The sequence below is a fragment of the Diadema antillarum genome, unplaced genomic scaffold (genome assembly GCF_040938485.1).
Source record: "Diadema antillarum isolate AM-2024a unplaced genomic scaffold, OU_Dant_1.0 scf00000009, whole genome shotgun sequence".
In the NCBI taxonomy this organism is placed as follows: Eukaryota; Metazoa; Echinodermata; class Echinoidea; order Diadematoida; family Diadematidae; genus Diadema; species Diadema antillarum.
This window is the reverse complement of record NW_027270898.1, coordinates 2,385,365-2,405,846: the sequence shown is the minus strand read 5'-3', so window position 1 is coordinate 2,405,846 and position 20,482 is coordinate 2,385,365. Positions and strand designations below refer to the sequence as shown.

General features: G+C 38.6%; 1 protein-coding gene across 1 annotated transcript in view; it reads right to left on the bottom strand.

Moving 5' to 3' along the window:
* Positions 1–20,482, bottom strand: part of LOC139719876 (prominin-1-A-like) — a 113,391-nt gene that overhangs the window by 19,290 nt on the left and 73,619 nt on the right. The window contains exons 14-21 of the mRNA XM_071631264.1: positions 17,332–17,493; positions 16,174–16,248; positions 15,149–15,226; positions 13,921–14,127; positions 13,008–13,097; positions 11,875–12,079; positions 4,375–4,452; positions 3,131–3,196 (exon numbers count right to left, since the gene is read on the bottom strand). Coding sequence (XP_071487365.1) covers positions 3,131–3,196; positions 4,375–4,452; positions 11,875–12,079; positions 13,008–13,097; positions 13,921–14,127; positions 15,149–15,226; positions 16,174–16,248; positions 17,332–17,493 — 961 coding nt within the window. The remainder of the gene's footprint in view (positions 1–3,130; positions 3,197–4,374; positions 4,453–11,874; positions 12,080–13,007; positions 13,098–13,920; positions 14,128–15,148; positions 15,227–16,173; positions 16,249–17,331; positions 17,494–20,482) is intronic.

The window sequence follows — 20,482 nt, the reverse complement described above, 5'->3', positions numbered from 1 at the left end:
TTTGATCAGGTGATATAATCTAAAAGCATGTAATATTAAAGCATTATTTGGGAACACTCAGAATGAAAGGTGGTAAAAAGGAACACTTTATGTACAGAGTTGTAAAGAATTAAGATATGACAAAGAAAGGATAGTATAAAACTTTTTGATTTCTCTATCGATTTGATAGATCTTGTAAAAAAAAAAAAAAAAAGGAAAATGACCTAAGATGACATTCACACACAAAAACTGGGGAGAAAAGCCTTCAGCAGTGCAAGTGAATCAGAAAGAAATTACCCCGTCTGCGTCAATATACTCTAAAGCTTTTGGGAACTGGCAAAATGAGATGAAAAGAAAAAGAAAAAGAACAACACAAATGAAAATGTGGCCATTCACAATCCAATGTCAGAAATATGAAATCAAGAAAAATGGCTTGGCACACATTCAATGGCACTCTTTTATGTCTTTTGCAGGAATGTACATGTACATGAGCAAAAAATTTTCAAACATACCATCTTTTCTCCTGACTGTAACTTGGCAAGAACATTTAGAAACACTTTCCTTTTGACAATTAAATACTTTTTGACAAAAAAAAAAAAAATGTATATTAGACAAGTCGGTAAGATGCATTTATTTTAGGCTATCTTAGTTATTCTTCATGTTGTAGCACTTTAAAATCTTCTACTTTAATATGTAATAACCAAAGGTCTAAAACAAATAAATGCATAATCAAATCACTGTTAAAATTCAATAATTAGAGAACACATGTAAAACACTGTTATTTGAGTTACCACTCTCATATGTTCAGGAGTTTCAGAAAAAAAAAATGACCACAAAACATCACAGATGAGTACACTTTTATGAAGACCACACATAGAACATCATATACATATATAAATATTTACAAAAGATACATTGTAAAAAAAAAAAACTACACCTCTACATATCTACAACAGCAACAATTAGGCAATCACATGTTAAGAGTTGGATGAGAAACTGAGCAGATCACATTGATGAGATCAATGTTGAAGATAATCCCCTCTCACATGTATAGAGAAATATCACATGACTACAGAGAGAAAAAAATATCAGCAACATCGTAATGCCATAATGCTCAACTGACAACAGAAGAAGTGTGCAGTATCATGCTATTTATTCCATTATATATTCTCCCCAAGAAGGGCAAAGGGAAACAGTGAGCTAACCCTTTACTCATCTCCATCTAAGCTTAACTTGTTTGCAATATCCTCAGTCTCAATTTTTTGGGGGGAGTTCCCCACCCTGAAAGCAAGCTACATAAACATTTGAGCCATCAACCGTTTTGGGATGGCAATTTCTTGCCTTTCTCAGTAGCCAGTGAGCACGTCCAAGTTTGTTTTGCAGCTCTGCTTGGTAAGAAGATAAAAAGGATAATTCCAATATTTCTCTTATCTTACAATGTACATCAAAGTTTGCTGCCGAGAGATACAGGGTAGAAAGATTTGTCTGCTCGTCAGCAGATGAGCTCAAACATACCAAAATCCTGCAGCACACACCCACTTAACCCCCCCCCCCCCCCCATTTCAATATTCATACTGCACCATCATTCTTTTACATGTGTGAGAATTACGATAGAAAATAAGGAAACAGTTCCATCACATACCACTTATTCATACTGTAGCAAAAACAAAAACACACAGCATGACTTCAAAATGGCACTTGCAGAACACGAGTTGAATTCATCATCATTAAAAACAGAATTGTGAATAAAAAAGGTTTAAATATAAATACTCTTACTGTATTTACATTGTGCAATATAGAGTGAGTCAACCATATTCAAAGTATTCATCACTATTGCAGAAGTGCATGTGCATCGCTACATCAATGTAAACATATGCTGCAATTCTCTGCCTACACAAGTGATTATCTGTCTCGTTCACACAAACACTGAAGAAATCTGTACCCCTTTGGAATAGCTGAGTGACTGGACATCACTCGAGTCATCAAATCAAAACAAACGTTGACGACAAAAGTGAGGAGACCATTACTACCAGAATAAGAAATCACCTCTCCAGACTTTGGTACCATAGTTACATCTCAAACCTCAAGGCATACAGTGTAGCTAAGTTTCGACCTCCATTTCGCATCTTCTCTTCTTCATGTCACATGACAAGCACTTCTTTGCCTCATTTTTCTGCACTCCGTTAATTTGCTCTTTATGTTCAGTTTAACAGCACACAATAAATTTCATCATCATTACATCTTATTTTCCTCTAGTACAGAGGATATGATATACATTGTAGATGAAACCCTCCCCCCTCAACAAAAAAAAAAAAAGAGAGCAAATTTGATTTTCCTTGATCCAGCAAGGTATCTCGATTTCCATGAGACAACGGATGGCTGTCATCCTGACCCAGAGATGAGTATAACATGGAGGGGAGTTTACTGAAAAGAAATACAAGTCTACGGCTACGTACTTGACACCTACTGACACTTTGCGGTGTAATATAAATGAGGACACAGCGATGTTTATATGGAAATCTAGCCCGATGGAATTAGGACTACGATTACAATGATCTGTCTAAGGCTGTATGGGCTTGTGACGTTGCTGATTTCCCCGTTTACTTCACGTACATGTTATGCACTTAAGGAATGAACAATGCTTAAAACATGTGAGATGTACACACTTCTTTGCATGAGGTGCTGGATATAATATTTTTGTTTTGGTACGATGCACTCATGAATAATGCAATTGAACACGTCTTTCACGTCACTAAAACACATGGATGGTAACAAAAAAAAAAAAAAAAAGACAGATGATGAGGCTAGATACATACACACATGGAAGATGTTACATAATCTGCGCCTCTAGCACACACGCACAAGCACACACACAAAATCTATGTACTTCTTTATGACATCACAAAGCTCTTAAAACTGGGCTACATGTGACTGGAATTCTTTGAAGATGTGAATTTTGAGGGTGGGGGGTGGGGGAGAGGGAAAAACGGGAAATAATGTCTCCTGGACCCTTCGGGGCAGAGGCATTACCCCCCAGGGGAGGAAAAAAAAGAATATGGAAACAGATGATTGAAAAAAAACACAAAATTGCCTTCCGAGTTGCTGGTTGATCAGAAGTAGTAATCGTGTGGAGGGATATTGAAAGGCTCACCAGGATTGTAGGCTGGTGGTGGCGCCATAGGCCTCCCAAGGTCATTGTAGGCTAGGATGGGCTCATCTGTGGAGATGGTATGAAGCACAGAACGAAGGATGGAAAGGAAGAATGGAAAAAGAAGAAGAGAAATAAAAAGACACCAAGAAAGAAGAGACGACGGTGAAACCAGGACAGACATTAGATGGATGAAGAGATAGGAAGAAACACATAAAATATAGACAAAAAGACAGAGATAGATAATAATGACTATGATGATAATGATATACATGTATTTATATACCTGTACCTGGTATTGCGCTTTCCACGAACATGTTCAAATGCCCTTTACAATGGAATTCTTTAATGAAACACGAGTTTTACATGTGTTTTGAAGACGTTAAGGGATTGCTGGATGTAAAGAGTTTAGGGTAGTTGATTCCCCAGTTTGGGAGCAGCAGATGAAAATACTTTATCACCAAAAGTATGGCCAGATAAATAAATAGATAGATAGATATATAAATAGATAAATAACATATACCTCATATAAGTACATATGATAATTTGAAAAAATACTGTAATATTTCAATAATGAAAGAAAAGTTCATCCTTGAAGCTTTCTCTAAAAATCATCCATTATCAAGACTATCTTCATGAAGAAATGTTTGATTTTCTTTCAATTTTTATCTTTGCAAATGATCAAGAACCAACACCATGCATCCATGTCAAAACAAGCCGATGGAATTGGTCTGATTTTCATGATGCACATTTTCTGGTCTTTTTCCATTTGTGAGATCCCAACAGAAATGCGAGGCTTTTCCCCGACATCAAAGCAATTGTACAATCAATTACAGTCCGACCTCTGTCACTCGGCCATGTCGGAACTGGCAGCCATTCGGATTAGCTATTTGGCCAGACATGCGAGGAACAATGTTTATGTGCATGACATGTACATGTACCTGCCCACCCTGTGGTAGCTGGGTAGGCAGCGTACACTACAATAGTGGTGTAATCTATACTAACATCTTAAAATCAAGTCTTTTTTTTTACGGAAATCGAAACATTTTGATGTTACATTCACAACATATTTCTGTTGGGAATATTAAGCAAATCAGTGAGTTTTGTAGGAGTTTTGAGTCTAAAATCACTTTTTCATAATCGTTCAGATGATAGAGAAGACCGGATAAGAGATGGCCGGATAATCGAGGTCGGACTGTAAATTTATCATGGCACTGTGGAACACGAAAAACAGTGTAGTCCCATACCTTGCACATAGTGCGGGTTTTGCTGAGCCATCATGCTGTGAGGCCTCCCATTGTCTACCAGACGTACATCCTCTGTTCCTGGAGGGAAGAAAGACGTGACAAGTGCAGACAGCAAAGTGAGAAATCTTGCTGGCACGATGACGGACTACGACAGAGTTATCAACTTAATAATTTTCATTATCATTACTACCATCATATCATCATGATCACCTCTTTTATCATCATCATGATATCATTTGACAAACTGCCACATAATGCAAGCAGAAACAGTTTGACATAAAAAATGAAAATGCTTTAGATTATAAGCATCATAAAGTGCACATATGCCAATATATAATCTATATCATTGTTATTATAATCTATATCATTGAAAGGACTGGCCTCGACTAGCCTGCACGCTATTGCCAGTTCTTTTTTGCCAAACTATATCTTAACTATTAATTGTTGTGACTTTGTTGACGATGTTTGTTTGTTTGTTTGGTAAATAAATCTCATTTCATCTCTTCTCATATCATTTAACATTGAAGAAGAACCTAGAAATGATATGAAGTAGCTATCTTGAGGTAAATGAGCAGTTACTGCCTATAAACACCAGCCCTGTAAATTGAGGTTAAAGCATTTAATTCAAAAGGGGTGGGAGTAGGGGAGAGGACCCACAAAATGAATGATAGAAATATGAGAGAAATTTTCACCACATATTAATAAGATTAAGTTGTGCATGTTAGTGCCATCCTACCATAAGAACCGCAAGAAGATTAGTTTTCAAAAACAGTTGCCAAGACTGCCGCTTTCAGCATTATCAAAGTCTCAGAGTATTATCAAAGTAATACAAACTAATCCTCAGACAGTCCCTTTGCTTTTCACCTTTACACAAATATTGTGCATATTAAACCCCTAGGCATGGACAGATACCCAAGAGACACTTCAAAAGTGTTTCGCTTTTCCTATTTTTTTCTTTTGCTTGTTCTTATTAATATTGCAATACTGAAGGTTGAAGCTCGGAAGAATCTACCCTACTTGACAGAAAAAGATAATAAACGAAGAGATATATTGTGCATATTAAACCCCTAGGCATGGACAGATACCCAAGAGACACTTCAAAGTGTTTTTCTTTTCCTATCTTTTTTTCTTTTGCTTGTTCTTATTAATATTGCAATACTGAAGGTTGAAGCTCTGAAGAATCTACCCTACTCGACAGAAAAAGATAATAACAAGGAGATAATGAAGAAACAGACGATGATTTAGCAACTGCAAAATTGCAAAAACAAAAACACAAAAACTGCCAGCAAATATATGCGCAGACAGTTTTCACTAGGAACATATGGAAGGCTGATACACTGTTATTTGACTCTAATTCCAGCTATATATGATGCAAGATTATTTCATTACACATCAGAAATGGAGAATGTGAGAAGGAAATACACAAAAATACAGACAAATGAACAGAATTGACAAAAACTGGTAAAAAAGAATGGCTAGAAAGCAATACCAAAGACACACATACATGTAGAATCTAATGTTTGAACGCATGTATCTGTATGTTTGTGTGTATGCATGTATGTATACACGCATGAGTATATTATACTAACTATGTACGCGTATATACGTTTGTCTGTGTATGTGTGTATTTATGTATGAATGAGATGTTTTCTACAAGAAAGAGAACATCATGTTATGAAGAAACTATATATCAGGGCTGATGAGCGTTCATTGTTAAGACACACGTTTGGGATTAATACTGTACAATATAACCCCAAAGCAACCCACTACGATTATTAAAAGATTTAAAAAAAAGAAATAAACATGATGAAATGTAAAAAAAATAATAATAATAATAAAAAATTGAAATAATGGGGAAAATGGAGAGAAATTGTATGATTATGAGAGTGATTTCCCAACAATCTCACAACCTACCACTGCTTCTTGGTAATTGGGTAGATGGTAGTTGCTATTATCAGGCGGACCTGTGGTGGGAAATGGGGGTGGGGGAAACATGCAGGAAAGGACATATGAACATGGGGAGATGAAGGAATAGCCAAATAAAACACCAAAAAAAAAAAAAGGGGGGGATGGCAGGGAGGATGAAACATGTTAAACTACAGGAAGACAGAGTCTAGAACCATTCAACCATTTCTAGCAGGATGAAAGAAGTCTTCTTATATTCCAGTAAATCACATTATTCTGTACTTTGAAAAGATGAATATCATGGATGGATGTTGCATCCATATACCTTTAGGCTGGTTAAATACAATATGTGGGACCAAGATATATCATTGCCCAAATAAATTTTGGACTACAAAGATGAATAAATAGCTGTGGAAAACTTGTAGATTATGTAATCCATCTTGGGTGAAACGAGTTTGAAGAGCTAATAATACAATTCAAAGATTACATTTTTTTGTGTGTGTATATTTCTCTGTGCCTAAAATGCTACTATCTGGCAAGTTCTGAAGAAGGTGGCGTTAAATCACATATCAACCAGATTGCATGCAAAACACTGCACTACAGATAGATTCTTCTTGATCAACGAAAGCATTCAAATATTTTCATTTTGATCAAAACCTTTAACATTGTGCGATAGATAATTGGGTGAAACAGTGATTTGTGGGCTTTTATGTGTCATGTTAATGTTATTGCACTGAAAGTGGTGAGTAAATAATCTACATTGGTTTAAAGGTGCACAGTCCGAGTAGTGTAGAGGGCGCTGTTGATGATAATGCCGATCACTGTTAGCATTGATACGAAGATTACCGAAGTTGAGCTGTCATCAAGAGTAAAGTGCGTAGGTGTTGCTAAGTTACGTTGCCTTTGTTGTCTTCTCTGCGCATCGCGCAGTCTGTAGTAATGCCAGGGTGTGTGCATAATGTGCTTGTTATTGTGGCATCACAAAAGAAGTTTGCTAGAGCTGTCATCCCCCTCAGCCGAATCATGAGCCGAACTGTGATCGGACCACTGACTACAGTGGATCGGACTTCTTCGGACACGGGGAAGTGGGCCACAGCGCAAGCGCTAAAGAGGAGTCAATAGCGTAGTAGGTCTCTATAGGAAACTTGCACCCTGTGCCCGCGTACGCATTTGACTAAACCACCAGGACCATGCACCTTTAAAAAGACACCTGCAATTGATAATTAATGCTATGCCATAATTCTAAATTCTTATGTCAATAAAACCAAAGGACAATTGTGAAAACTCGTCCTCAATCTTCATACTCAGTAGAAAGAAAGCTGGTATACAAATGTACACTCATGAATTAGCCTGTTAAAGTAGATCAGATTTTTGCCTGTCTTACACTGTATGTTCATTTTTTTTTTTACAGACTTAAAATGCTTGCAAAACTGTTAAGTGTAAATTTGTGAGGTGACAGATAGTCTCGTACAATTGATTTTCATCCTTTCATTGCCAATACTAGGATATTTTTCCTGCTATGATTTCAATGATATGCTACTTAATATGCATTACTGGGAATTACCACCCTATTACTACAACAATACACTGTATGTTCAGGAAGCACAAAAAACTTTCAGATTCCTTGTCATTTTGTCACATTTGTAGATTCGCTGCCTGTGCTGGTTCATTCCATCACTAGTTTGAAAGAAAACAAAAATATTTCACTATCTTTTTATGTCTTATTTCGTAGCACACCATAAAAAATAAATTGTGATCATAAAATAAAAACATTTTGAATACTGCTACAATTCTATGCACCCACATTTAGGCCTGCTTAGTTCTAGGTGGATCAAGATTAAGTGCAGAAGAACAAAAAAAAAAGTGCATTATTTTTTTAAGGCAAGATAACAGAACTTTAATAAAGTACAAATAATAAAGAACAAAAACTTTCAGTGCTGTCATGGACAAAGTAAGTACAGAAACAGCAGGAAGCAGATCAGAAAGTTCAAGACTTCTGTGAGTGAAATATGCAAAACAGAGTGCCTATTTACCATTCCTACACAAGTACTGCAAAATTTTGAAGAAAAAAAATAAACAAATAAACCAGAGCAGTAGATGTTCATTCCATGCATGAACACCATTAAGGGGAATGAAACTCAAATATGCATTTGCATTGAGTGAAAGCATTTTAATGACACTGTGAAAGTTTGATAAAAAATGGACAATCTGTTCAAAAGTTGTGCATTCTTTAAACTTATGGTGCAGCCATTGCTGGATGAGAACAGCTCTTGCTGTTGCTATTTCACTCTTTTCCTATTCTCTATCCCTCCTTGTTCCTTATCTTGTTTGATGCTGCCTCCCTATTCATCTTCATTCTTCACAGGTTGCCCCCCTTGATCCTTGGGATCATCACTGACTCTCCTCTGCCTTTTGTCTGTCCACCCTCTTGCTTTAATCTCCCTCCTTTACTTGTTGGGCTCCCTGCCCTTGACTTCTAACCCACCCCTTCTCTACCCTTCCCCTGACTGTGCCTGTTGCGTGTAGTCCTTATATGTGTTTACCCGTTTGTCATTTTGCCTCTTTGCCTCTGACAAAGATTCTGCTTAGATCAAAAACTCAGGCCCCTTTTGACTCTATGAATATTGTGTCACAGATATGAATCAACCTACGGTTTTTTGACAGTAATGTGAGGAATTATTATATGTATCGGCCTCACAAACCAACGCTTCTCAACCTTTTGTAATCCCAGGCCCACTTTGGCTCTTTCTTCTTTTTCTTTTTTTTTTAGGCCTAGTATATCTTTTATCTATTGTTTGGCTGACATTTTTTTTGCAGATTCAATGAAGTTGACTGTTTTAATGTCAGTCTTTCTTCAAGACAGGATACATGAAGGAATATTCAGAATTGCCAATTTGATGAGGAAAAGAGGGTAATTACAGGAGCAAAATTAATCCCAGGAATTGACAAGGTTAAAAGACTTGCAGAGAAGAGAGAGAATTGTAATCTTAACAGCGCTTTCTTCAGAACAGTGTCTTTGAAGAGAGAGAATTGTATTAACAGTGCTTTCTTCAAAACAGCATCTTCTGCTGAATACATGGCAACATATATTTATTGACTGCAAAGGAAAACAAGGCACCATTCAGAGAACACAACCCCAGGCATCTCTTAGACAGGAGATTTTCCCGCCTGAGCCTGCTATCAAACTGGAGACTCTGACGATCACACCAATAATGCACACAATATCATATGCACGTAGCACACATCATGGGTGCTATTAAAGTGTGACGTCCCTTTCGGCCAAGGCCTGGAGCCTGCTGAAAGGATCCTTGAAGCTCTACGGTCACAGATGCTCTCCGGTGCTATCTTAGCCTTATTTTTTGAACACACATGACAAAACTAAAGTTGGAAGGGAGGAGGCTATTAAAATCTTAAAGGGGAAGGCTAGTAACTGATCAGTGGGAATCAGTGGAAATGCTGGGAGATGATTGTTCCAATCCTTATGGGATTCATTCAAGAGTTCATTGTATATCTATTGTTGAGTGAAAATGATTTGCTTCAGAACGGTCTCATATTCAAGTAATGTGCAGATTAATGCTCCGTCACTGACCAGGGACGCTAACCTGGAAGCATTAAACTGCACATTACTTGAATATGAGACCATTCTGAAGCAAATCATTTTCACACAACAATAGATATAAAATGAACTCTTGAATGAATCCCATAAGGATTGGAACAATCATCTCCCAGCATTTCCACTGATTCCCACTGATCAGTTACTAGCCTTCCCCTTTAAGCTGGAGAAATACATCTTAAGTGGGAGACACACAGCTAGAGCAGGAGAAATTCAAACTGAGGCGGAAGAGGGAGATTTTGAGAAAATGGCCTTAAAGTGGGAGATCTCCTGCCGAAAGCAGGAGAGTTTGAGGTTCAATTCATTTCTTTACTGCAAGGCTGCACTGCTGCTTTACTGTACTCCAGGATTTAGTATTTTGGTGGCTGAATTAAAATCTTTGTGAATACATAGATTTCAGCACATGTATGGGGTTGATGCAGTCAAACAAACAAAATTTCATGCACATGACTTGTACAACACCGAAGACAGCCATATTTGATTTCTATTTTCAAAACAAAAATGCATATCCTTATTGAAAATAAAATACAACATAACAGAAATGCATGCAAACCTTAAGACAACGTGCAATTGTTTTGGGTGAGGAGTAAAAGGGTGTTAATATGCTGTGGTGTCAGAGAGAGTTAAGCCCTTTTTGTGAGGACATGAGGACATGCAGCAGACACATAGGCCTTTCTGATGGGTTTGTGCAAGGGAAAAAGTTAAAGGAGGAGTGAATGAAGGGGCCTGTCTGGGATAATTTTCCTTCAGAAAATCAAAAAAGAAAATGCCTGCTACTTAAGATTCAATGATTCACAGCTCAGTGGGTGCTACTGGCAGTAAATCTAGAAGGATCCACATGTTCCATTAAATAATAATTGTTTTGTTTTCACAAGTAGGTCTACATGTACTCTTGTCTGTTCCCTGCAGTATGACTTTTACCAATATGTCAAAGTACCTTTTGGAGAAAAAGTAAACAAACAAAACTACTATACTTCTTAAAATTATGTTTGTGTTGAGGGAGGAGGTAGTTTATTTTCTTCTTCTTTTTTTTCTTGAAGCAGGTTTATGTACTACCAGCTGTTACTAGGTGGGGCATGTTGACTGGTTGTAAGGGGAAAAATACTTGAAAAAGGTAGAGAGAACTCTTTAAAAAAGAAAGTGCTATCTAGAAGAATGCTTCACAAAATCAATTTCAGTGTAAAGACACACACAGGAAAAAACCCACATTTTTTTTTTCAAATCAAAGCCACATCTTCTTCTCTTGGATAGAGATGAAACCACCCAAAATATGGAGAAAAAACATTTCTGACTGGTAGCTCTGTATATCACTTAAAAACTCATATCCTATACAAGAACTTTGACTACATGGTCCTACATACACACTAGCCCTCTTGCCCAGGTGGGCAAACGGAAACACAAAGTTGGGCAAGTCATATGATGGGCATTTGCCTATTTCACATGTGTGGACCCTTGCAAATAATATGCGCTTCCTCACAGTGAAACATACAAAGCTTGTACACTGTATATGCCATAACTTAGACAGAGTTTCCGTGAATTTCGCGAGTCAGGTGCTCCTTACAAATTAAACAGCAAGTGAAAATACTAACTGATCCCAACATGAATGCAAAATGCACACATACAATGTACATGTACTGGTATGTAGTACACAGTAACAAAGAAGGTGCATGATAGTACTGTTAAGTAGGCCTAATTCTTGGTGTGCCTACTGTGTGAATGAATACCCGCACTTCCCGATTTCTCCATCCACTGCTTTACTCTTCCACTGCAAATCAAACCACTTTACAAAACTGTTGGAAGTCTTGATTCATGCAAAAATTACACTTGCTGTAAAATATATGGCATATACGGTATCTGTTGTAATTGCCCTGTACTAGTCCCCCTCCAGTGGTTTTGTGTGAATGCACATGATCAGGTGAAGGCAAACATAAAAGTGCTGAAGACGAAATGACAACAGTGCCGTGTCATCGTCGGTGCCTCACCTGGCCCGATCTCGATGTTTTCCAGAGCCACCTCCTCGTCAGAGTCTTGCTGCCGCCGCTGCTGCTTCTTCTTCTTCGACTTCTTGGGGGCGCGGTACGGCGCCTCCTCGTCCATGATGCGGTAGTACTTGGCCAGCTTGACGGCGAAGATGATGGAGGGCACGTAGAAGAAGACGCACCAGCCCACGGTGAACCAGAGCGTGTTCTACGGAGAGAGAGAGAGGGAGAGACATCAGATCAAAGTGCTGCTGCTGTGAGTGCAAACTATGTCCTTAGCCATCGGCACACAAATAATTACCTCCAAGGGAGGAGGTTATGTTTTCGTTACTCTTGGTTTGTTTGTTAGTTAGTTAGTTTGTTTGTTTGTCCGTGTGCAAAATAACTCAAAAAGTTGTGCACGGATTTGGATGAAACTTGCAGCAAAGGTTGAGAATGACACAAGAAACAGATGATTAAATTTTGGTAGTGATCTGGAAATTTTTATGCGTTTTATGAAGGATTTTCGACATTTTGCCATGTACAATGTAGGGTCAATGAACTTGGGAGTTCAAGCTGCGCATTTTTGAAGTTTTCATGCGCACATTAAAGTGCGTGCTCTAGTTTCTGCTGAGGGCTTATGATGTAACAAAGGCTTCTATATTGGGAAATCTGACAATTTTTCAGTGGGTGGAAATCACTGATCTCCATGGAAGAGCAAGATCATCGGTGGAAAGTAATTGCTTGGCGGAGGTCTGCGCTCTCAGAGTGCTTTTCTAGTTATGATCAATGTTATTGATGCTATATGACAATATCACATCGATCTTTGTCAGTGAGGATCTAACAAGAAGGCACAAATTGTAGAGAATTTTCTGATTTCTGAGTATAGAATGGACAACAAGAACATCAGCAAACTCTAACATAACCTATTATATCTCATACACCGATACAAATATTATTTTATGGATATCATTTTATGTCTTTTGTCTTAATTCTCAGAAGCATGACCCTGAATCAATTCAAACAATTTGACAAATGGGTTATAAAATCAGACACTGTTCATTTGAGCACCAGCAGGAGCAGCCACCTGAACACTTTACAAGTAGTCACTCTTATCATCATTATTGCAGTGGGTGTAGAAGAGACTTCATTCTTACCACTGATGCAATAGAATAATCACAAGATGACTGGACGGCATACGCGTACAACGATGATAATATCTTGCACTGAGCAAACTCCGATGTCACCTGCGAAGTCAGAAAAAGTATAAACAATATAATCACAAGATTAAGAACAAGGAAGTAGGCTTTCAAAAGCACTGAACAAAAATTGTATTCTTACTTCTTACAACGTTTTACATTGTGATGTGACACAACGGTAATACGGTTGGCAGTAAGTTTGCATTCTTGCAATAACTACAAAATATTTCTCATCAATCTAAACTGTTTCAAAAAAGTTTCTTATACCGACTTAATCTTCCTTCCATTTTCTATATGTGTATCACATTTATTACAAAACTCGTAGATGAAAGGTGGTACGATGGTTGGGTGGTACAGTGTGTCTGAAGCAATGGGCTAATCTTGTAAAGGATCATTTAATATGTAGAGAGCCACTTACCAATGGTGAAATGGTTTGTAATAATGCTCAACAAAATTTGAACGAAAGCATGTCTCTCTCCACTTGAGAACTACAGTATAAGATTACTGTAGAACAAGAAATGTTCGCATGCATTTTAATTTCGGAAGATTCGCAAAATCAAAATGCACATGAAAGTTCTTGCCTACACTATACGTATTGAATGTTAGAGGCAACTCGCGAAAATTTCATGCCGTGAAAAAAACCATTGGCTCCAATTCGCAAAAATTTCATGCCACGAAAATATTGTGTTTTACAGTATAGCAACAGCTAGGCCATGTTCTCATTGCAGCCTGCATGGCATTACTGTCAGGCAATAGAATTTCAGAGTCTGTCTTCGTGCACAGGACAAAAATTCCTGACCATACAATCACTCGTCCCATTCTGGTACAAGCTTTCCTCTTTTCTGCTTTGAGCCCGCCCTCCATCTCTCACCTGGTCCTGGATTTCCAGGTAGAACTGATCGGCGTACCCCAGCAGCCTATCCGCATACTCCACGCTGATGCCGACAATGGCGTCCGAAGTGGCATTGCTGGACAGCGCCCCCTCGGCAACGCCAATGGCCACAACAGTCCGGTTTATCTCCAGGTCCAACTGCATCTCCAGCATTTGCAATGTCACAAGGTTATTCTGAATCTGGGCCTAGTGTTTTATTGCCAGGAAAACACAATAACACATGGGAAGAAAAAAAAAAAGATGAGGAAAAAGACAGAGAAAAAAGGGGCATGGGTAGGATCCTGGTCTGTAAACTTTAAGGCATATATTATCTCTCTTACATTTTTTGTTTTCTCTCTTTTCTTTTCGCAGTAGACGTTTTTAAGTAAACATAATAATTCTCTTACTTCACACCATCTAACTCACTGTGATTTGTGTCAAACCCTCCTTGCAGTCACACAGCAAAGATAAAAGACACAAGATTTTATTATGATCCACTGGTATAAGAACACGTCCTGCCAATTTCGATATAGAGCCTGAAAAGCATCGAGTTTATAGAACGAGATTGTAGTCTTGAGTGGCCTACTCAGGGAAAACCTTTATGGGTTTCTAGAGCACATGACAAAAGTGGCAATTGATACAATGTTTTAAAACTGGGACTTTTTAAAACTAGGCTCTTTGATTTGTAAATGGTACAAAAAAGATACATGAATTACTCCCAATTAACTCCAGTATTCAAAGTATATGAGATACAGTAATAAGTGTGATGTGTGTGTTCAAGATATGGGAAGGCTAAGAAAAAAAGACATCAAAAATCTGCATACAGTAAATCCATTTTGACACAAATTGTGCATCTAGTGTCCCATCTGTCACAAAACAATGAAATTCTGACAATGAATACATTTAGCAAACATGCCAGCATGGATATGGATGCAAATTACTTCCCCTGGCTTGCTCTAAAAGGCACTCTGATTGGCTGAGAGGAAATAAAACAGCTATCCTGTTGGTTCCCACAGCCTGTGGTAGGTAGGTTTTCATTACATTAAGATGCTGCTATAAAGACTTCAACATTTTTTTTTCTTCCAATTTTGAGGTAACCAGTATTGGCATCTCATCTCAAATGACTAGACATTAAAAAGAACAAACGAGAGAAAAGAGAAGAACAGACAGGTGGATTCTAGAATGCCATCGCAGTTCTCTCTGGTCCAGAGTCTGGAGCAACCCTTACCACATTCGCCTGCATGGGTTCCACAATCTGCGTTTGGATGCGCTCCAATGCGCTTATCTGGGCTGTTAGATTGACATCCTACATGGAGAAACAGAGAGAGAGGTACAGACACCGCTGGGTTATACATGACGTATGGTATATGTGACACATAGTACTTATATTCTTAACAGGTTGGGGTGTTATCGAAAAATTGCATGACAAATATAAATTTCAACCTGGCACAGTGTATGGAACCATCATAACTGTTGAGCGGTAATACAGACAACTCCTGTCATAATGAAGTCCTCCAGACAGGCAGTTTTTTTTTTCGTTATATCAAAATTTTGTTAGAGCCGAACAGTAAATTTATACATAAAGACATATATGAATGATTATTTTGAGACCTGAATTTTTACTTCATTACAACAAAAATTTTGCTATAACCACAGTGCACTGTGCTTGAAAAAATATTCTGAAATATACTGTAAAACGAGAAATGTTCGTGTGCATTTTAATTTCGCGAATTTCGCGAGCGCCAAGATTCGCGAAATTAAAATGCACGCGAAATTTCTTATCTACATTATATGCATTGAACACAAGAGGAAATTCGCGAAAATTTCTTGCCACGAAAAAGGCCGTCGGCTCCAATTCGCGAAAATTTCGTGCCGCGAATATATCATGTTTTACAGTACTATATTCTTAGTCCATGCATCACATTTTAAAATTACAAGGATTATCCACAGAGCACACACTAATTTGAGTGAAGTTTTAACAGCCACAGCTGCCTTCTCTCATAAAGCCAAGGAGAAAAGCATTGAGAAATCATACCACAAGAGGTATAAGAAAGGACTGAAGTGAAGTGAAAATTAAATGAAGTTTGCAGCACCCAAAATAATTTGTGCAAGCAACAAGGGTGGCATGAAAATCCAGTCTGCTTCATTTTGTGTGTTTACATACCTTACATTTTGTTACTTTCTTATTATTCATAGGCTACCTTTTTTTATAATGGGCTTTAGGCACATTTTTCTCTCACAGTGATCCATTACCTGTCTGTTATCAGTGATATTCTGTAGTTCAGCAGCAAATTCTGTAAGGTTGGCTTCAGTGATGTCTGCATTGAGCTGTTATTAGGGGAGAAGAACAGAACAAATCAATACAGTACAAAATGTTTTGCAGTATTTTCAAACTTTTAGCAATTGATGACTTCAACATTTTTCAAAACACAAACAAAATCTCCCTCTCTAGTCATCCCATGAACCAATACCTGTGCTGGCTGTTTCTGATAATGTACCCAGGAATTAATCAAAGCTTTGTGTATGCAACATGTGGTCATTAAACTCCTGCACAACAGAGAACCAAGAAACACAACTATGAGAAATATTTACACTAAAAACATTTTTGGTACTGGAATGATAAATCTGCTCAAACCTCATCTCAGTTCTTTGCGGTTTTGCAGAACTTTGAAAAAATGGTAACAACAAGTCTTTATACCACTCTTTGTGGCATGCAGCATTTAAGAACACTTGACTCTTTTTTTCTGGATCAGATCCTGATCAATCATAAGTTAACACTAAGCATTTTGGGTTGCGGTCCTCACTTGTTAATATACAACTGTACCATCAGTTTACATCAAAGTTCATCTCTCACAGTTTTTGACATTGGTAGAGAAAGGGTCAAGGTCATCTCACCCTACAAGTGGATGGCAGCAGAGGAGAATTGGAACGATTCTTGAACGTGAATTCACCTAAATCGTCTACTAATATGCCTACGATATCCTCTGGTGTCACAGGAATAACAGGTCTCCATTGTCGGATGCCTGTTCTAAACTGGCTATAATGCTGTATTCTACAATCCACATATGCTGTGTTAGCTCAAGTTGGAAAAGGCCTATTTTGGGGGCGGGGGGTTTAGAATCTCTGTATTTCAAGGATGATTCCAATATGATATCCACAATCATTCTGCAAAGGAACCAATTGAAGCTTCCAGGAATGGCTATAAAGTCAAAAGCAAGAATTTTTTACCTATCTCGCTCAAGGATGGTAAAAGAAATTGGGTCTTGACTTAAAAACAAGAACAAACATGAAGAAAAGTCATATCAAAGGTGATGAAAAGACCTCAACTAAAGGAGTATTTTGATTTCATGGAGTGTGTTTGGCCTGATGCCACAAATGAATTCTACTACACAAAAGACCTTGACGTCATACCAGTGCTTCAAACTCGGTGTAGTTGAGCTGTCCTAACTCTGTCAGCTTTGTCAGGTTGGTGAGCTGGTCGACAAAGTCGTTGAAGGGGAAGTCGTAGGTGATGTCGTCGGGGGCGATTTCGTCGACGAGCTTCTGGACTTCGGTCTCCAGCTCTTCTAGAAGCTACAGATCATAACATAGACACAGAAATTGAAAAAAAGACAACAATCATGGAATACCTTTAGTAAATTATTGTTTTATCATTCACACATGAGAAAGAGCACTGTATACATCCTATTTCTAGGGAGTTTTGATTTTTCATGAATCAGAACTTCCCAACAATTTCGTTAGAGGTTAAACTTGTGATCACAGAGTACAGCAATGGACAGAAAAATCTTGAAGTGCACTGGGATACACTGTAATTCCATAAATCTTTCTTGCAAGACGTGTATCAGTATCACTCGTTCATCTACACTGCTGCTACACAACTTGACGAAAATGGCCAAAAAGTGACAAGGATGACCAAGTTATTCGAAAATGACGAGGGTAATTAAGTTTGTATCCTAATCATGTGGATGAGTCTATTATGGTAAATTTTTAGCCTTTGTCACAAGTAGTTTTTCCAACAGCAATATTCTGAAATTTGGAAAATAAGTATCAAAAATAATGTAGTATCAGAAATTTGAAAAAGAAAGTCCTCTCATTTGTTTATGTATATTTTTGACGGGAAGATGTTGCCAAGAGAAAATGCTTTTGCTATAATTGTGTTTGTAAAGGAAAAAAATAAGTAGCTTAGTGGAAATGTATTGACTCCACTCAGAGAGGGAGACAGGTAGTATTACGTAATCGCCTCCAGGCAAGGGCGAATGTCAGGGATACTTTGAATGCCAAGACCCGCCCGACGCTACAGGTTGCATTGCCACAGTGTAGGAGAGAGTCACTCTTCATTTTGGCAGCAGAGAGTCAAGTTGTGTTCGGAGGAGCCAACAGGCTAGGGCCCTCGAGTTTGTGTTTTGAGGAGCCAACAGGCTATGGCCCTCGAGTTCGAGTACCGTTAATTTTGGGAGGAGTTGTGAGCCCACAATGGTGGTGAGTTGAATAGTTTTTCTATCAGTTTTACAGTCAGCGCTTAAGCAAGTGATAGCATTATTTTGCATTTTGAGAATATTATCTGAATGTCAGAAAATCTGAGGAAGTTGAGATAGATGTGTGGCAGAAACTGAAGAATAAGTGAATTTGATTTTTAATAACTATGGTTGTGATAGAATCTGAAGAAAGTCTATCAGTAAATGTTATTTTACAGAGATATTTGACAATTATGATATATGTATGTTGACGTGGAACGGATAATTGAAATGGGGATTTGTGTCAGGGTAAGTGATAACTTATCCAGCGGTAAATTGACTTTGTCATAGGTTAATTTATGGCAAATGTATATGAGATTTATGAAGTATGGATTGAAAATGTGGAGTTATTATATATATGGAATTTGGGTACGATTTTCAGCTAGTGGAAATTTGTTCCAATTTCTTAAGGGTTTTATCCTGAGTTCATACTTCTACCCCGAGTCCCTGTGCCGCACCTACTCCGAGCCGAGTTCGTGCTTCACTTCGAGTCGCACTACATAATATTGAGTTCGTACTCCACATCGCAGAGAAGGAGGGGTCAACATGTTTTAATGCCATGGTGCCGTCAAGGCAGCGTTGATAAGCCGAGCACCACAGTGTCTACCCACATCGGGGATGCAGCATGCATGCTGCCTCCTGAACGCCGGATGTTCCTTTTGGACCGCCGTCAACGCACGAGCTGCCATCCTACGAGCCGCTTCAATGATGTTATAACGCAGTCAATTATAATCGCTGAATGGACTAGACTTCAGTCGTCGATTAACACAGGGAAGTGCATTTATATTCGTTGGAACTCATGAGATAATTTAATTTTCGGAAATTGATGTCAATGTGATGATAATGCAGTTGCAATGGCAACCATTTAATTGTGATACAGAATTTAGTTATAATAAATGTAATTTTGTGATAATTCAACTGGCTATGTCATAGCTCTCTTCCATTGGTCGTGACAAATGGGGGCACGTCCGGGAGAGGAGTCTGTTTTGTCAACCAGTGAAGTGTAGAAAGTGATTAGCCAGAAGTACAATCTTCACAAAGGTATTTGTACTGCAGTGATCTCAGGAGTGGTATAGAAAATTTCTAACTGTTGAAGGTTGAGTTAGAGTTTAACAGTGAGGTCACTTCAGGTTTATAAGTTGTTCCACATTGTTACTTTAACGCAAGTATGGATTTGTCTGAATACATTGAGTTAGGAGAGAAGTATGGGCTTCAGGGTGAGAAGTTACTTACCTTTGCTCGTGAAGAAAGGGATAAGGAAGTTAGTCGGCGTGAAGCTAATGCAGCTAGGGATGAGCGCCAGAAGCAAAGGGAAGAACAGTTGAAGCTTGCAGAAGAGGCTACTAAGCAAAAGCAATTAGAGTTGGAGATTGCTGAGTGTAACAAGGATAGGCATAGTTCAAGTTCGGATTCTGACTCTCAAGGGTTTCAGAGTGCGCTACCACGCATGCAAGCGTTCAACGAGAACTCTGACGATTTGGATGCATACATATTGCGTTTTGAAAGGCATGCTACCTTGAGCAAGTGGCCCAAGGGAGCATGGGCTCCTGCCCTAGGAAACTTGTTGACAGGCCGTGCGCTAGAGTGCTATACGCGCCTGCCCACCAGTGAAGCTGAGCATTACGATAGCCTTAAGCATGCACTGCTGCAGCACTTTGCACTAAATGCAGAAGGCTTCCGGAAGCGATTTCGGGAAGCGAAGCAAAAGGATGGCGAATCTTTTGCACAATTTGCTGCGCGCGTGTCTGGGTACGCAAAAAGCTGGGTTGAGCGTTCGGAATGTAGTGACTCTGCAGAAGCACTATTAGACTTGTGCGTACAAGAGCAATTGTTCGCAAGCTGCACACGCGAGCTGGCGATATTCATTCGTGAGCGCACTCCGGGTAGTGTGCAGGACTTCGTTAAACACGCTGAGCTGTACTTTGAAGCGCGTGGTCTTAGCGATCAAAAGTGTCAGGCGGCATTTAGGGCTAACCAGCCTAAAGGTCCTAGGTGTCATTCATGTGGTAGATGGGGTCATATTGCGCCTAAGTGCCCTACAAAAGGGG